This window comes from Schistocerca serialis, chromosome 2 (genome assembly GCF_023864345.2).
Source record: "Schistocerca serialis cubense isolate TAMUIC-IGC-003099 chromosome 2, iqSchSeri2.2, whole genome shotgun sequence".
NCBI classification, from domain to species: domain Eukaryota; kingdom Metazoa; phylum Arthropoda; class Insecta; order Orthoptera; family Acrididae; genus Schistocerca; species Schistocerca serialis.
The window spans coordinates 975,981,192-976,000,754 of NC_064639.1; the positions used below are offsets into that span (position 1 = coordinate 975,981,192).

At 37.7% G+C, this 19,563-nt stretch overlaps 1 protein-coding gene across 6 annotated transcripts in view; it reads right to left on the reverse strand.

Moving 5' to 3' along the window:
* Positions 1-19,563, reverse strand: part of LOC126458384 (CD109 antigen-like) — a 260,318-nt gene that overhangs the window by 76,821 nt on the left and 163,934 nt on the right. For 4 of the 6 annotated variants that reach the window (XM_050095369.1, XM_050095367.1, XM_050095366.1 and 1 more), the window contains 4 exons: positions 19,289-19,540; positions 18,951-19,094; positions 10,652-10,777; positions 8,439-8,493 (listed from right to left, as the gene is read on the reverse strand). In XM_050095369.1, coding sequence (XP_049951326.1) covers positions 8,439-8,493; positions 10,652-10,777; positions 18,951-19,094; positions 19,289-19,540 — 577 coding nt within the window. Of the gene's footprint in view, positions 1-6,320; positions 6,478-8,438; positions 8,494-10,651; positions 10,778-18,950; positions 19,095-19,288; positions 19,541-19,563 lie in introns of all 6 variants that reach the window. The other 2 variants (XM_050095371.1, XM_050095368.1) reach the window with 1 other exon arrangement.

Sequence of the window (19,563 nt, forward strand, 5' to 3'; positions counted from 1 at the left end):
CTAATTCCGAAGAACTAACCAATGTGCTGGCAATCAGTACGTCAAAGCTGAGAACCAAAACTGAAATAAATAATATGGCGCAATAAATAATAGGGTGCAGGTGGAAATGAAGGATGAATGCAAAATACAGAAAAGAAAAGAAAGACAATGGAATGACTACAAAGGATTACCGATAGGAGGAACTAATATAAATTCAAACCAGAAAAAGCCAAGTAGGTATGTGGTGGTACAGAATGATCATCACAGCTTTACTGCCATCATAAACTCATCTACTACTTTCAAAACTTTAGAGAAGGTTTCCTGCAAAACTTGCACGACTAGTACTCCTGGAAGAAAGGATGATGTAGAGACATGGCTTAGCCACAGCCTGGGGGAATAAATGTTTCATTCTGCAATGGAGTGTGCGCTCATACAGAACTTCCAGTCAGATTAAAATTGTGCACCAGACCGAGACTCGAACTCAGGGGCCTTTTGTGGGCAAGTATTCTACCACCTCAGCTCCCTATGCATGACTCAAAACCCATCTTCACACCTTCACTGTGAGGACAGGTCATGCATAGATCGTGCTTGGTTCGCTCAGTCGATATAGCACTTGCCCAAGAAATGTGAAGGTCCCAAGTTAGAGTCTTGGTCTGACATACAGTTTTAATCTACCAAAAAGTTTCATGATTATATGTGATTCAGAACAGTGTCAATTCACTCACTCACTCACTTACTTACTTACTTACTTAGTTACTGATGTACTCCCTGAGAATATGTTCATCATCATATCAGATTTATGTGACACAAACCCCAAAGAGATATGGAAGAAATATAAAAAGGGGGTGGGGGTGACAACACAGCCTTGGGATGCTGTTTCAATAGGTACATAAATGTATTTCCATTCTGTCTCAAACTGTTTCATGTAAATTACTATCACTTGTTAATAGTCATGTAAGCACTTTGAAATCTTACAACTGTTTATACTTACAATTTGCTATCTATTCACATGCTGGGCAACCAAATAACATATCTTTCTAATTTATAATTGAATTCTCTACCAAGCAGTCCTCTACAGCACTCTTGATCTTTTTTCGTCAATATCAGACCTTTTCTGGTGAAAATAAATGTTATAGGGAGAACTGGTGTGAAAAATCAAACAAAGGAACAGCAGAAGGGGAGGGACAGAATGAGGAGAAACACATCATGTATAATTATAAAAATGAAGAGTATGACATAGGTTAAGGAAGGTGGGAATGCACTGGCATAGGCAACGTACACAGAGAGTTAAGCAGAAATGCAACTTGTTACAGAGGTTAAGGGAAATGAATAATTGGGAAAAGATGGAATTGCAGGATGGGAAAATAATGTGACTTCTGTTAAATTTTGGATTGTAGAGAAGAAATGACAAGAAAATAAAGATGAGAGATGCGATAAGGAATACTGAAAGATAAAAAAGGAAGGAAGGTTAAGAAGCAATGGTGAGGTCATTAGAGGATGAGCACAAGATGAGACTGGACAAGGATGGGATAGATAAGCAATGGTGTCTTTTTCCAAAGGAATCATCTGGTGAATTGTCTTAATTTAGGGAAACCACAAAAAACTTAAATGTAGATGGCCTGAGAGGGATTTGAGTACTGCTTCTTCAGAATGCAAGTTCTATTCTTTGATCGCTGTTCCACTTTACTTGGTAAAGATATGCTTTACTGAGTCAACACTAGAAGTGAGTAGGCTGAATTGTTGGGTGGCTTCAAGTAGTTTCACTTGAAGGACTAAACTGAAAGTGGCATTGGCTGGGAGGCAAAGAAGGGGGAAGAGTGGCAGTGGGTAAACAGTGTTGAGGGGGCGAGGAAAAATTTGGAGGAGACCAAGCCAATAATGCTGAGACCAGCCTTTGAATTATGACTCCATCACACCATTTTGATCATTACCTTATGCTTTTTACTGTTCCTGGAATCTATGTTATTCATTTAATTACTAATTAGTTACTTTAAGTTTCATTATCTTCCTGTTTGCTTCACAAGGAGGAGAAAAACCAACAGAATGCAAGAAAGAAGAGTCTTCCTCAAACCAGCAATGTGTGGTTTTACTGTGACTTTGTTGTACTTCCATCAACATTCTCTTCAGCAAGCTCAGCACAAATGTGTGTTTTTTCTCGATCTGCGAACACCTGGGATATTCTTTCAGTTAACTAAATAATTTCATAGCAACATAAGAAAACATATGATCACAGAATAGGTACAACTTGACGACCCTACACAGGTTATTCTCTAGTGCAGGTCAGCCACCACCTCAAGGATGATTGCAAGACAAGCATGTCCAGCCTGAGGAAACTTTCACCACAAAAAGCTGCTTGCCTTCACAAGCCATGTTAGTCATCTACAGACACATCACTTAACTAAAAACAGTGATAAAAAAGAAGATAAACACTCACCAGTAGAAAACACACACACACACACACACACACACACACACACACCTTGTTTATGCACTTACCTTCTTTTCTTGTTATCATAGAGATACAGCTAAGACCATATTTACATGCACAAAACAAAAGAAAAATCTCTAGTCAACAAACATGCACATGCACCCTTCCTTTATTTCTCTCACATTTCTTTCGCATGACCTTGTGTTTTGGAGGTCGGGGTGGAAGTATGGGGAGTAAGGTGGTCATTGTATATTTGCAAACATTGTACACGTATGAAAAATATTTGCTTGACATATTGCATTTATTTGTTGTACAGGTCTTATGACTGAGTGCCTTTTTAATCACTTTAAGAAAATTACAATGTTTTAAAGGGTCTTCAAACCACATTACTGCTTTTAAGATGTTCATGGATATAACAATCCTCCCCTTTCTTTTTTCACACAAGCAAAAAACACACATATTTAAATATATAATGACTACAACCATCACCATTTAATAGTAAGTAGCTAAGCCATAGTTACTTTGTACCTTGCAGCTTTTCATTGAAAATAATAATATGCAATTGAGTGTTTAGAACAGGAGCATTTACCAAAAGATTGTACAATTCATTTGTAGTCCTTATACAGTGTTATGTGAGCAGACAATAACTAATAATTAATAAAAATATATCAGTTGTCTTTCATGAAAGACCATAATGAAGAACATCTGAACAATTTACGAACACAAACTGGTGGAAGGAGATATGGGTGAGGGAGAAGACTTCTGCCTTTGTTTTGCATTTATAAATGATAGAAATAAAACATGTAGTGATGCTAAAATATAACTAGGGAAACCTCAAGGTAGGAATATCAACAATGTAGGAAAAGACAGATTGCTACTTATAGTACAGAAGACACATTAAGATGCAGACAGGCACAATTAAAAGACACTTCCATAAAGCATTCGGTCACAGCCTTCATCAGCAAAAGAGAAACACATGCCATTCATACACACAAGCAGTACACCTCACACACACTTTACCACCAACACCAGCAGCTCATGTCGGAATGCCCTGGCAGCTTGGGCCAGAATGGCATTCCAGCCTGCACTACCAGTATTGGCAGTCGTGTGTGAATGAGGAGTGCTCGCTTGTATGTATGAATGGTGTGTGTTTCTCTTTCGCTGATGAAGGCTGTGGCCAAAAGCTTTATGTAAGTGTTTTTTAACTGTACCTGTCTGTAACTTAAAATGTCTTCTTTATGGTAAGTGCAATCAGTACTTTTCTACATTGTTAAAATGTAACTAGTATATAAACATCTCGATATTAGATATAATATCTACACAAGAACTTCAACTAATCTCAGTTCTTGTACTGACAAAAGAAAGGGCACAAATACATTAATTTTTCTCTGTTCTCAGTATTTCTGTCAATATTTCCTGATTTATAAAATTTGTAATAAATAGTATTTAATTTTATTTTATACTGCATTATGCATTTTACTTCATTTTCCTAAGTTTGAGCTGGCCGGTGTGGCCGAGCGGTTCTAGGCGCTTCAGTCTGGAACTGTGCGACCGCTACGGTCACAGGTTCAAATCCTGCCTCAGGCATGGATGTGTGTGATGTCCTTAGGTTAGTTAGGTTTAAGTAGTTCTAAGTTCTAGGGGGACTGATGACCTCAGATGTTAAGTCCCATAGTGCTCAGAGCCATTTGAACCATTTTCCAACCTATCCGAACTCCGGAGATGGGAACTTGCTCTTCAATATATCCTCTCTTCCCGTTACCCACCAGGCCTCAATCTCCGCTAATTTCAAGTTGCCGCCACTCACACCTCACCTATCATTCAACATCATCTTTGCCTCTGCACATCCGCCTCAACTGACTCCTCTGCCCAAACTCTTTGTCTTTAAATATGTCTGCTTGTGTCTGTATATGTGTGGATGGATATGTGTGTGTGTGCGCGCGCGAGTGTATACCCGTCCTTTTTTCCCCCTAAGGTAAGTCTTTCTGCTCCCAGGATTGGAATGACTCCTTACCCTCTCCCTTAAAACCCACTTCCTTTCGTCTTTCCCTCTCCTTCCCTCTTTCCTGATGAGGCAACAGTTTGTTGCGAAAGCTTGAATTTTGTGTGTATGTTTGTGTGTCTATCGACGTGCCAGCGCTTTCCTTTGGTAAGTCACATCATCTTTGTTTTTAGATATATTTTCCTAAGTCTGATTTATACAATCAAAACTCTTAAGTATTTAAATAAACCAAACATAAACAGAAGCGAGAGTGCTTGCTGAGGAGGGGGAGGGGTGCACTTGTGCAAATGCATGTTTGCATAGGAAAATAAAGATGGAGATATGAGTGGAAAGTGTATATGTCAAGCACAAGAACTTGTGCATATTTATAGGTTGGCATCAGTGTGACTTGTTTTTTATGTATCTATATGTTATATTAGATGGAATATATCGTGGGCATACCATTAAGCTTTACATTAGCACTTCTGTCTGGTTCTGTGACATTTCCTCCATAAATGCTCTTTCACAGGGGCAAAATTGTATTATGTTATTTAGTTTCTGTTAGGCAAATTGTAATAGAACTCGCTAGTAATAGCTCATTTCCTTGTGTCTAAGTATGATAATCTCTTCAAGTTTCTTAGGTATAATGGAATGAAAGGCAAAATGAATAGAAATATCAGATGAATAATTTATGCTTCATGAGTCTCTTTACGAGTATTTTATCCATAAATTCCTTGTAGTATGCTACAGCAAATGATGCCCACACCAAAATGTAAGAATTACACAATTCTAGATGTCACTAGGAAAATATGTATTAAATTTCTGCCATTGTGAATGTCTCTCTCTTCTAGATTCTATTTTATTATAAACATTTATTATTTCAAATTTCTGACAGATGTAATAATTAGCAGTGTCTGTCAGTTTAATAAACTCATAAAATATCTTCAGTATGGCTTTCATAAAGTTTATATGATATATTTTTGTAAATGCACTACGTTATTAATGTTTAACATTCTTTTCGCATAATTGTAGTAGTCAAGTATTAATCATTTCTAATTAAACTGTGTGAGCTGCACAGCCAAAATATCAGAATTACAGCAATAAAGAAAAATGTGAGAAAGAAATGTAGACCTGCTGGAAAGACTATATAAGCAAATGAGGGCATAAGGACCTAGCTCTTTTCAATACTCCAAGGTGTGCAATCATGCAAAGCAAATTTAGCTTGTAGCACACCTCACTACATGACAGAATCAGTGTAGAATTCAATCATAGTACTTTTGGAGAGAAGACAAAACAAAATGTTTCATGTGCTTCATGGTCATGTTCAAGGAATAATCCAACTTCCTGATGTTCCATCCATATCTTTAAAGAATATTTCAGGATGTTCAACATTTTGTTCACTGCATTTCTGGTGTAAGATAAGGAAATTGTGATATTTATTTAGCAGTGGCTATCTGCCCTTGAAAACATCCTTTCTTCTTCCAAACAATAGGGATCCTGAGTATCAAAACATGGAATAAAGAGTGAAGGAAGGAAGGTTAGGCTCTAATGTCTCATTCATGACATGTTTACTGGAGACTCCTTATTAGGGGCACGATTCACAAACCTTCAGATCTATGCTCTGAACTGTTTGTCAGTCTTATGTTGCCCAATATGACAATTATTCCCAAGTATTTAAATTAACTGCTCTAGCAGTAGAGTAAATATCGCTTTCTCTTGCAGTCCACTCTACTCACATTTTAATTTTTGCTGTAATAATTAATAAAAAAAAGCAAATTATCATTATTTGTACCAAAATGCACACAGGTACATTAGCAAAAAATATATAATTAAAGCATCTATTACATACTGTACATATCTACACCAACAATATATGTTGGTTTCAATTGTGGATTATACATCATCAATTGACTATTCAGTAGCCTGGCCTACCCTGCATCTAGCATTTCCCAAATCCAGGTTTCTGGGAAGTGGCTGCGAACTCTGATTCCCTCATCTCCAGATACCATACTGGGTAACGGGGCCAGATCTATTGCTGACTCTTCATTGTCTAACATAAAATCATCACCAACACCGGATCTGTAGTAGACTAAAAAAGAAAGTGATGGACAAGTGAAACAATGAATTCAGTGTTTGATATTACAACCAGTATCTTTTTAAAACAGAATCACTAAACCTGTGAACTCTGCATATCAACTCTGTACCCATTCACTTTTCCATAACAACAGTGTTGTTTTTCTGTACCTGCCCTCACAACACTTAACAAGCTGGTTGCCTCTAAGAGTCAATCTGATAAATCTCCTGACCAACAGCCAAACACCATCCTATAAAAGTGCTTTTTAAATATCGAAAATTAAGTGATGGCAAACAGAAGCAGAGAAAATTTTTCAGCTTCACATATGAAACAGACATTTGTCTGTGAAACATAATGCATAGGTCACCGCCCTGGGAAGAACGGCTATCTCATTATGACAGTTGTATTATTGTTTTATGAAATGAAGACATGCTTTTTTTCTATCAGTGCTTAGAATGACAAACAGTAGTTATCTTTCAAGTAACTTATAGGTTGGGACTTTTTAATCCCCATTTTCTAATGAAGGTGGAAGGAAGTTTTAAGTGTTTAATGTCCTATCGACAGCTAGGGTTGGGTTGGGTTGTTTGGGGAAGGAGACCAGACAGCGAGGTCATCGGTCTCATCGGATTAGGGAAAGATGGGGAAGGAAGTCGGCCGTGCCCTTTCAGAGGAACTATCCCGGCATTTGCCTGGAGTGATTTAGGGAAATCACGGAAAACCTAAATCAGGATGGCCGGACGCGGGATTGAACCGTCGTCCTCCCGAATGCGAGTCCAGTGTCTAACCACTGCGCCACATCGCTCGGTCCATCGACAGCTAGGTCATTAGAGATGGAGCACAAGCTCAGATTAGAATAGGGTGGGGAAGGAAATCAGCCGTGGCCTTTTCAAGGGAATCAACCCAGTACGTGCCTTTAGCAATTTAGGGAAATCACAGAACACCGAAATCTGGTTGGTGGGACAAGGATTTGATCTTTGTCCTCCCAAATGTGAGTCAGTGTGATAAGCACTGCCCCACCTCACTTGGTCCATTTTCTAATGGTACTTTATGTAGCTGAAGCTAACTTGTAATACACATTTGCACTGTAAGACTGCAAAATGCTTGTAGTTACAAGAAAACAATTAAATGAAAGATCGATTTACAAATGACAGTGATGTTGTAGCTTCATTCTGCTGCCTATTAAGATGATAACACTTTTCATTAACACTGTTAAATTAAACAGCTCGATTTTTCAGTGTTATGGCAGGTACTGAACAGGTATAATATGAAATGGAACTTTTAGAAGTAGCTATAATGACATCAATGGAAACATTGCCTTCCAACAATGAACTGAGCTACATCAGCACCTTCTGAAGCTCTCTCATGATAAAAGCAAAAGAAACCTCACTAAAAATGGGGAAAACAAAAACCTGACAAATACTACTTTGCCTACTAAAACACTAATAAGGTAGAACAACACTGAATGATTAATACCAATAGTTTTATCTTTTAAGCATAGCACTAAGCAGGATAGGATATATTTTATTAGGAGAAATGTTAAGAAATTTAAGCACCCATAATTAGTACTGCAACAAATATGAACAGATGTGCTTAATCATAAGTTGAATGTAATTTGCACAGTACCAAAACTTCAGCATAAATAAAATCATCTAAATAACACATGAACAAAGTAAATAATTTAACTTTTCAAATCACAGATTCCTTGCAGAGTGAAGTCACTGTATAGCCAACAGACACACTAAGCAAACACTAAATCTTTTGGTTAAATACTTACTGATAAGTATATCTACTGGCCAGACGAAAGCTACTTCATCCATTAATGTTTGCTTTTTAGTTTTATAATGTGAAAATTAAACTTTTATATTTGATTTCCTTGTTTGTATAGAATTAAAACAAAATCTTCAATTACATTTTGATATATTTTATCAGAGAATTATGAAGAGGTACACACAGAAATTACATCGCAAAATACTTACTGTCCACCATGTTTTCATACACAAGCCCATTGGTCAGGACCACAACACCAGAATTCTGAAAGAAGAAGAGGAAATATTACACACTTGGTGATAAATACAGTTCAACATCAAAAAGAAATTCACAAAAGCAATATGAAAAGTAGACTCTTGATTTGTGAGACAGAACAGTCAAAGCCTTTCCATGTGTGTATTCTGATGACAATTTAATCTTGAAATAACAGATATTCACTTTAAAATATCCACTAAGTTCAACTATTAACACTGCTGCTAGAACAACTAAGATAGTTACATACAAATCATTACATAAATGAATTTTGAATTTTTCATTCACTGATAAACAATATTATAATATTTTTCTGTTGTCTTATAATGAAGTAAAAGGCATTTAGCCCACAAAAGAAAATCATGAGAAATGTGTAGTCCAAGTATGTACATGTATTTTCAGATAAAACTGAGAGTCAAAGACTCCACTCCATTCTCTAAAAAAGACTGTAGTTATGAGTGGAGACAGATTTGTATTTGAAATGTCACAATTACAATTAACACCCAATGAAGTAGTAAATTTGATGAAGTGAGACCCTGCCTACACAATGGGACTTCCAACAGTAGCCTTATTTTATACTATCAGATTATCTGCATTATTATAAGCTTCCCAATCAAATAAATGTGAATTATTAACAACTGCAAAATACCTACATTTACTGAAATCAAATCCAGCAACCTCCAATTCTGACAGTAGAGGAATACTGTCTTTCCTACAAACTGCATCTTATCAACAGAAACTTTATTCAAATACAAACTAGTTTAATAACTACACCATCAATCTCTTTTCTTCATTAACGTCAATTTTGCACACCTGTTCTGTGATGAAACAGTTCATTTATGACACATACTACAGTAGGTTTGTTTTCACTGAATATCTTACTTTTCAGTGCTAACTTATTTTTAGATTAGACATTAAAAAAGCAATCAACATTAAATCTTAACTATTTTCATAATTCTATTACAACTTTTAAATATAGTATCTCCTCACATCGTCTTACAAAATCTATCCCCCAACTCATGCCTGTACAAAAAGTCCCCAACTCAAGCCTGCCACAGGAAAGCACTTTCTTTCAAGCGCCCATCTTATCCTTCACATGGATGACAACTACAAAATGTAGGGTAAGAATGAATAGTAAAGTACTGCCTACGCTGTTGCAATACAGTCTCACCAACAGAAATGAGGCTACTCACATAAACAAGGAATTATTTACTCTGGCGTGTTAGTGCCCTGCTATTTATGAATTTTGAACTGTGTTCTTATGCTGTGGTAAGATAATTAAAGTCAAATGACTCAGTGGCAATGGCTGAATGGACATGTTCTTGCACTATGCTGAAAGGCCAAAAAGTCTACCTCAATTACAGCTTCACAGAAAACATGATGCAGAAATGTTTCGACCACTGGAATGAAAGAATACTGTTTTGCATGGATACTATTTTAAAGTCAACTGATACTTATTGAACATAACTGGCAAGCACATAAATTTGCAGCATCAGTCTCATTTATATTTTGGAACCGTTTACACAACAATCTTACAGCAGAGTGCAAGAAAATATCTGTAGTCAACCAGTCTTGCACTGCCACTGAGAGGACTGATTTTGATTAAACTTGCCACAGTATACAGAGCCAGTTCAAGGTTGAAAAAACTTTGCACATTAATACATTTTAATATGCAACAATGGATAGTTCCTTAGTAACACGAGAAGTCATTGTGCCAACCATCAATCAGCTGTGGGTGAGTAGTTGTCCTAATGTTTGTTTGTTTGTTTTCTGCAAAACATAATCCGCAATAGAACATAATTTGTGATATGACAATATATGGTCAATTGTTTTGTGAGCCATAATATCTGGACGTCTGTTTGAGCAAAAGTGATACACAGCATTGCAGATATAAATAGTTTCTTGAATAAAAGCACATTTTTTTACACTGTGTACCTCATTTACCTGCCAATAATTTCTTCTTCCTATATCCTCCTTTTTTACATTTTTCCTTGCTTTGTAAACCGTCTGCAGTCCTTATTTTTACTTACTAATCTCACTGTCACTCCTTCTATTTATCTCTCAGTCTACGAGTCTTTCATTTTTTGTGTTACAACACTAGTAATGAAAAAAGTCAGTGGAGTGTTAAACCAAACATAAAAAGTAGGCCAGCTCTTAATGGAACACTTACATCAAATATCTCCTTTGCCTCAGAGGAACCTGGTCGCCAAAACAGAGACCTTTTATCCCTTAAACCATCAATGTATGGCGACTTTGTACTGGCATCGTATGAGTGTAGCTCCTTCAGTACATCATCCTGAAACAAACACAACTAATGATTATATCTTTCAACAGTTAATTTTAGTTTGCCTTGTATGAGAATACAAAGGGTGGAGACTGAAATTTAACACTGCATCACAATGAAGCCTTTAAAGATGAAACACAAACATGGAAGGTGGGAAGAATAGGGCAAGAAATCAACCATTTCCTTTTCAGATAAACAAATCTCAACATGGGCCTAAATGAGATAATGAAAGCAAGTAAACCATAAATCTGGCTGGCACTCCTGAATCCAAATCCAGTATCTTGTCCACAGCAACACTTTTGCTCAGGCGTTTGCCTCTTAGTAACAAATCACCGAGATTTCACTGGTAATGAATTTCCATAGTTCATTTATTTATTTTTCCTAAGTTCCAACTGAGAAAGTGATCTATTTTGTACAGTAAAGTTTAGATACAGCTATTACATTAGCCATAAATATGATCAATGATTGAAAGGAAACCAGTAGCATGATTTACCAACCCATAGAAGAATATGGAAACATTAGGCCTTTTATAATAAATGACTTGGAATTTTGATTCTGGAGTACTCATATAAAATTATTAACTGTAATATTTTATACGGTTATTAATATGATACATTGATTCATTGTGTCATACTGTATTAGATTTGTAAACAAAGATTATATTGTTTAACAATGTTCACTACTAGGATAATAACTTAGGTCAATGCATTCTTGAATGTCACGTCACATAACACACTACGCAAGTGAAATGTATCCCTATGCCTTCTTACTAATGAATGATACAGAAGTAATTTATACAGTGAGAAAATAATAACATAAAATAATGTATCTAATGTAAATGGATAAGACATTGTGTGCTGGTTTTATTTACACTGTTCACGTCGTGATCTGTACTGGGGGACGATGTACGTCTTTGCCAAGGGATGACAGTCACAGTGACTTAACGAGAGGACATACCTGCTCAGACATGGCAGTATGTATTCCATGGAGTGCCACCCTGTGCTGTATATGCACAGGACTTCCTAGGAACTGTTATAGCAACAACAGAAAAATGGGCAAATGGAAGCATAATTAACTTTTGACATTGATACTGATCTTATATGCAGAAGCATGAACATATCAAAATAGTGCGAACTGTTGATGTATTTAAGGTAGGGGAAAATATAAGTTCTGTTGCAAATGACATGGAAAGTTTATTCCTAAAATGTGGTGCAAATGAGAAAATTTTTTGGCTAAAGGAGTTACTTCACCTTTGGAGATGAAGTCTGGAAGTTCAACATGGGAAGCACGTGGTCAAACTGCTGTTATAAAAATAGACTAACGACCGCATGTTTGGAAAAACAATTAAACCACATGTAACTTTATAACTTAATTAGGCAAGGAGCCATGTGAGATTATTTTAATGCTATAACTATAAATTTATATTAGCTAAAGTTAAAATAAATAAATACTCTCTCTCTCTCTCTCTCTCTCTCTCTCTATGAATAAATATTCTACTTCACAGAACAAAATGGAAAAATTCTTACATAGAACAGTAACTTATATACAATTTGCTAATTACTTAAAACTGTATGAACACATACCAAAAATTTCACCCGACACAGTTTCAACTACATACACGGACAGAAAAAAAATGCTACACCAAAAAAATAATTAGTGTACAATAATGAAATTTTGGGAAGATCTTTGTCTATGTAACATATTTCAGTGATTAACACTGCAAGATCAAAGGTTAATATAAGTTTGTAATGAGCTATTGCAAATACAAAATGCTGGAACATTAATATCTGATGTAACTGCCAGAAAGTTGAATGCAATCATGCAAAAGTTCATGTATTGTGTTGTACAGGTGCTGGATGTCAGTACAGAGATGGTTAATGCCAGTTGTGGATGATGTTAGAGTTGTCGTCCAATGGTGTCCCTCGTATGCTCGATTGGAGACAGATCTGGTGATCGAGCAGGCCCAGGTAACATGTCAACACACTGTAGAGCATATTGGGTTACAAAGTGGTATGCACGCGAATGTTATCTAGTTGGAAAAGACCCCCTGGATTGCTGTTCATGAATGGCAGCACAACGGCCCCAAATCACCAGAACTGACATATAAATTTGCAGTCAGAGTGCATGTGATAACTATACTGTCATACAAAATTGCACCCCATACCATAACTGGTGTAGGTCCAGTGTGTCTAGTGCACAGACAGGTTGGTTGCAGGCCCTCACCTGGCCTTCCCCTAACCAGCACATAGCCATAACTGGCACTGATGCCGAATCAGTTTTCATCAGAAAACACAACAGACCTTCACACCCTGGCCTCCAATGAGCTTTCACTTGATACCACAGAAGCTGCAAATGCTAGCAGTTTGGGGTAGGTGGAGTGCATGCTACATGGCATCTCGATCGAAGCTGTCCTTGAAGTAACCGATTTGTAACAGTTCATTGCATCACTGTGGTGCCAACTGCTGTTCAAATTGCTGCTGGAGATGCAGTACGATGTGCCACAGCCAAATGCCAAAGAACTAGAGTCTTCCTTCTCAGTAGTGCCACATGGCCGTCTGGAACCCAGTCTTCTTGCGACCGTATATTCTCTTGACCACCGCTGCCAGCAATCTACACCTACATCTAGATCTATAGTCTGCAAACCACTGAAGTGCATGGCAGATGGTAAGCCCCATTGCACCACTTATTACAGTTTCTTCCTGTTCCATTCACTTATAGAGCATGGGAAGAATGATTGCTTGAATGCCTGTGTGTGCAGTAATTGTACTAATCTTATCCTCATTACCCCTATGCAAGTGATATAAAGGGGGTGGTTGTACATTCCTACAGTCATCATTTAAAGCCGGTTCTTGAAACTTTGTTAGTAGACTTTCTAAAGATAATTAGCATCTATCTTCAAGAGTCTGCCACTTAACTTCCTTCAGTATTTCTGTGACACTCTCCCACGGATTAATCAAACTTGCGACCATTCGTGCTGCCCTTCTCTGTATATGTACAATGCACCCATTTGGTACACACTTGACCAATGTTCTAGGACCATTCACACAAGTGATTTGTAAGACTGAAGGTTACCTGCTTTACCCACAACTGAGCCTATGTTATCATTCCATTTAATATCCCTGGTAAGTGTTACACCCAGGTATTTGTATGAGTTGGCCATTTCCAACAGTGTATCATTGATATATAGCCATAGGATACTATTTAAAAAAAATCGTGAAGTGCACAATTTTACATTTCTGAACAATTAAAGCAAGTTGCCAACTTTGCACCATTTTGAAATCATACCAAGACCTGACTGAATATTTATGCAGCTTCTTTCAGACAGTACTTCATTATAGATGATGGCAACATCTGCAAAAAGTCTGAGGTTACTATTAATATTGTCTGCAGGGTCAGTACTTCATTATAGATGATGACAACATCTGCAAAAAGTCTGAGGTTACTATTAATATTGTCTGCAGGGTCATTAATATACATCATGAACAGCAAGGGTCCCAATGCACTTCCCTGGGGCACACTTGAAGTTACTTCTACATCTGATCATGACTCTCCCATCCAAGAAGGTAACATGCTGCATCCTTCATACCAAAAAATCCTAAATCTAGTCACAAATTTCACTTGATATCCCATATGATTGTACTTTGACAGTAAGCATAGGTGTAGTACTGTGACAAATGCTTTTCAAAAATCAGAAATACTGCATCTACCTGAGTGCCTTGATCCAAAGCTTTCAGTATGTCATGTGAGGAAAGTGCAAGTTGGGTTCCACATGAGTGATGTTTTCGGAATCCATGCTGGTTGGCATTGAGGTGGTCAATCTGTTCAAGATACATTATTAAGTTTGAGCTTACAGTATGTTCTAAGATTATACAACAAACTGATGTCAAGGATATTGGATGGTAGTTTCGTGGATCACTTCTGCTACCCTTCTTGTTGACAGGTGTTGCCCTTGCTTTTTTCCAAGAACTGGGCACTGTTCTTTTGTTCATGAGGTTTACGATAGATTATAGCTATAAGAGGGGCTAACTTAGCTGCAAATTCAGTATAGAATGTAACAAGGATTCCATCAGGCTCTTGAGCTTTGTTCAGTTTTAATGATTTCAGCTGTTTCTCAACAACACTAATATTTATTTCACTGTCTGCCTCCGTAGCGCAGCGGTAGCGTTACCGCCTACTGTGCAAGGGGGCCCGGGTTCGATTCCTGGCAGGGGACTGAGTGTTGTGTGTCTATCATCATTTTCATTATCACTGACACACAAATCGCCAAAGTGGCATCAACTAAAGACTTGCAATATGGCGGCCAAACCACGAAGGGGATATCCCGGCCAATAAATGCCATATGATCATTTTTTCATGTATTTCACTCATCTTTTCAGTGGTATGAGGATTAAATGAGAGAGACTCTCTTGGTTTTCCCAGTGCAAAGGAATATTTCAAAATACTGTTAAGCATTTCAACTTTTGCTTTCATACCCTCAATTTCAGTTCCTGTCTCATGCACTAGGGACTGGACACCAATTTTGGTGCCACTAACAGCCTTTACATACAACCAGGATGTCTCTAGGTTTTGTGAATGATCAATTGACAATATTATGCTGCAGTAGTCGTTGAAGGCATCATGCATTGCTGTCTTGACAGCCAAATGTGTTTCTTTCAGCATCTCTCTTTCCATAATCCTACACTTCGTTTTACGCCTATTATGCAATAATCTCCATTTCTTTATAAGTTTCTTTACAGTGACAGTATAACATGGAGGGGTGCCTTCCATTATGAACTGTTCTACTGGGTACATACCTATCCAGTGCATGGTCAGCTATTTTATTAAACCTGAGCCATAGTTCCTCTACATGCTCCAGCCTGTGCTGAATGTTTCAAGTTCATGCCGAGATATAACACTACTAATTTTTTATCTAGTTTACTGAACATATATATCTTTCTTTTTGTTTTAGTTGTCCTTTGTACATTGGTAACCATTGTTGCCACAACCGTATCATAGTCACTGATACCAGTTTCGACGTGGAATCCTCAAAGAGGTCAGGTCTATTTGTTGCCATTAGATCCAATATATTTTCATCATGAATGGGGTTCCTAATTATATTTTCTAGATAGTTTTCACAGAACTCATTTATTAATGTTTCACAGGGTGTCTTATCATGCCTAGCACTAAAAACATTGTAATTTTTCCAATTAACTGTTGGATGATTAAGGTCTCCACTGATGATTACAGTGTGTTTGGGGTACAAGCAAACTGAGGTTTTCTCTAAAGTTTTCGGCTACATCAGGAGATGAGTCTGGTGGGCAATGGAAGAATTTGATTATCATTTTATGCCAACCCCTGATACTGGGTCTTGCCCAAAAAATCTCACATGTGGTTTCAATTTCTATCTTGGTGGCTTTGCATCTCTTGTCTTATGCAACAAATACACCACCCCTATTTCCCATATGCCTATTCTTTCCATGTTGTTGTTGTTGTTATCTTCAGTCCTGGGACTGGTTTGATGCAGCTCTCCATGCTACTCTACCCCGTGCAAGCTGCTTCATCTCCCAGTAATTACTGCAACCTACATCCTTCTGAATCTGCTTAGTGTATTCATCTCTTGGTCTCCCTCTACGATTTTTACCCTCCACGCTGCCCTCCAAGGCTAAATTTGTGATCCCTTGATGCCCCAGAACATGTCCTATCAACCGGTCCTTTCTTCTTGTCAAGTTGTGCCACAAACTCCTCTTCTCGCCAATTCTATTCAATACCTCCTCATTAGCTATGTGATCTACCCATCTAATCTTCAGCATTCTTCTGTAGCACCACATTTTGAAAGCTTCTATTCTCTTCTTGTCTAAACTATTTATCGTCCACGTTTCACTTCCATACATGGCTACACTCCATACAAATACTTTCAGAAACGATTTCCTGACACTTAAATCTATACTCAAGGGTAACAAACTTCTCTTCTTCAGAAACGATTTCCTTGCCATTGCCAGTCTACATTTTATATACTCTCTACTTCGACCATCATCAGTTATTTTGCTCCCCAAATAGCAAAACTCTTTTACTACTTTAAGTGTCTCATTTCCTAATCTAATTCCCTCAGCATCACCTGACTTAATTCGACTACATTCCATTATCCTCGTTTTGCTTTTGTTGGTGTTCATCTTATATCCTCCTTTCAAGACACTGTCCATTCCGTTCAACTGCTCTCCCAAGTCCTTTGCTGTCTCTGACAGAATTACAATGTCAACGGTGAATCTCAACGTTTTTATTTCTTCTCCATGGACTTTAATACCTACTCCGAATTTTTCTTTTGTTTCCTTTACTGCTTGCTCAATATACAGATTGAACAACATCGGGGAGAGGCTACAACCTTGTCTTACTTCCTTCCCAACCACTGCTTCCCTTTCATGTCCCTCGACTCTTATAACTGCCATCTGGTTTCTGTACAAATAGTAAATAGCCTTTCGCTCCCTGTATTTTACCCCTGCCACCTTTAGAATTTGAAAGAGAGTATTCCAGTCAACATTGTCAAAAGCTTTCTCTAAGTCTACAAATGCTAGAAATGTAGGTTTGCCTTTCCTTAATCTATCTTCTAAGATAAGTCGTAAGGTCAGTATTGCCTCACGTGTTCCAACATTTCTGCGGAATCCAAACTGATCTTCGCCAAGGTCGGCTTCTACCAGCTTTTCCATTCGTCTGTAAAGAATTCGCGTTAGTATTTTGCAGCTGTGACTTATTAAACTGATAGTTCGGTAATTTTCACATCTGTCAACACCTGCTTTCTTTGGGATTGGAATTATTATATTCTTCTTGAAGTCTGAGTGTATTTCGCCTGTCTCATACATCTTGCTCACCAGATGGTAGAGTTTTGTCAGGACTGGCTCTCCCAAGGCCGTCAGTAGTTCCAATGGAATGTTGTCTACTCCCGGGGCCTTGTTTCGACTCAGGTCTTTCAGTGCTCTGTCAAACTCTTCACGCAGTATCATATCTCCCATTTCATCTTCATCTACATCCTCTTCCATTTCCATAATATTGTCCTCAGGTTCATCGCCCTTGTATAGATCCTCTATATACTCCTTCCATCTTTCTGCTTTCCCTTCTTTGCTTAGAACTTGGTTTCCATCTGAGCTCCTGATATTCATGCAAGTGGCTCTCTTTTCTCCAAAGGTCTCTTTAATTTTCCTGTAGGCAGTATCTATCTGACCCCTAGTGAGATAAGCCTCTACATCCTTACATTTGTCCTCTAGCCAACCCTGCTTAGCTATTTTGCACTTCCTGTTGATCTCATTTTTGAGACGTTTGTATTCCCTTTTGCCTGCTTCATTTACTGTGTTTTTATATTTTCTCCTTTCATCATTTAAATTCAATATTTCTTCTGTTACCCAAGGATTTCTACTAGCCCTCGTCTTTTTACCTACTTTATCCTCTGCTGCTTTCACTACTTCATCCCTCAGAGCTAACCATTCTTCTTCTACTGCATTTCTTTCCCCCATTCCTGTCAATTGTTCCCTTATGCTCTCCCTGGAATTCTGTACAACCTCTGGTTCTTTCAGTTTATCCAGGTCCCATCTCCTTAAATTCCCACCTTTTTGCAGTTTCTTCTGTTTTAATCTACAGTTCATAACCAATAGATTGTGGTCAGAGTCCACGTCTGCCCCTGGAAATGTCTTACTATTTAAAACCTGGTTCCTAAATCTCTGTCTTACCATTATACTCGATATACACTCAAAATTTCCCCAAAAGTCCCACTGCTATCAATTTCAGATCGCAAGCAGTGCAACAGCTACAGTCCTGCCAAGTCTTTCCATAACACAGCAGAATGATAATGGTGTCTTTGTTGCCTTAAAGGCATTCTTGACTAACATCAACTCACAACGTCCAATCTCAAAGGTAACTAATGCTCATGACTGTTACAGCGTGTATTTAAAGCAAACCTGATAAGCATCCTCATAGTGATGCTACTAGCGTGACTCGTATGTTACTGGAGCGAAACTTTTTGAACAGACATCATCTTTCAGATATAGAACCATACCTACCAACTTTTGTTTATGGCGCACAACTGGTTCTCAGTGTTGCGATTTTTTTCTGTCAGTGTACAAAACAACAGCATTATAAACCTACAGGTAAGATTCTAAATTATGTTAAATTGACACTAGAATTTAGAAGTTCAAATGAGACATGTGAAAGATCTTTTTACCTCTGTGATGTCATGTCCTCCTTTCAAGAGCAAAACACTCTGATCTATTCCCAACAGGCCTACATAGGAGTTAGCCTTGGCTTCAATTTTCAGATCAACAGTTCCACCTGGTTCTGTTTCATTGGGATTTGCTTCAACTGTTACCTGCAAGAACCAAAATTCTATTAAAAAATAACAAACCAATGTTGTTGAAGAGATGAAATCCTCACTTTGCTACAATCTGTTTGATGGACCACAATACATATGATGCCCAGTAAATAACTAAACCATTACCACTTTAAGAAAGAAAGACAATAAAATATTGTTGAATATTCAACACAATAAAGATACAGACTTACAAAGTTCTGAAGAGTGCCCTTCAGCTCAATATCAAGTGCATCAGCAATGACCTCTCCATCTTCAGCCATATAGAACACAACAACATGGGCCGTTGGTGCCATAGCATAAGTTGCTAGGAATTTGAACATTGGCACAGATTGTGACACTTGTACTGTACGGGCTATCACAATATCTCCACGTCCAATTATCTGGTAGCTGAAGTACTTGAGAGGCACTGTTGAATTTATCTCCACTTGTACATAATCGTTCACCTAAGGATGTCAGCAGTATTACA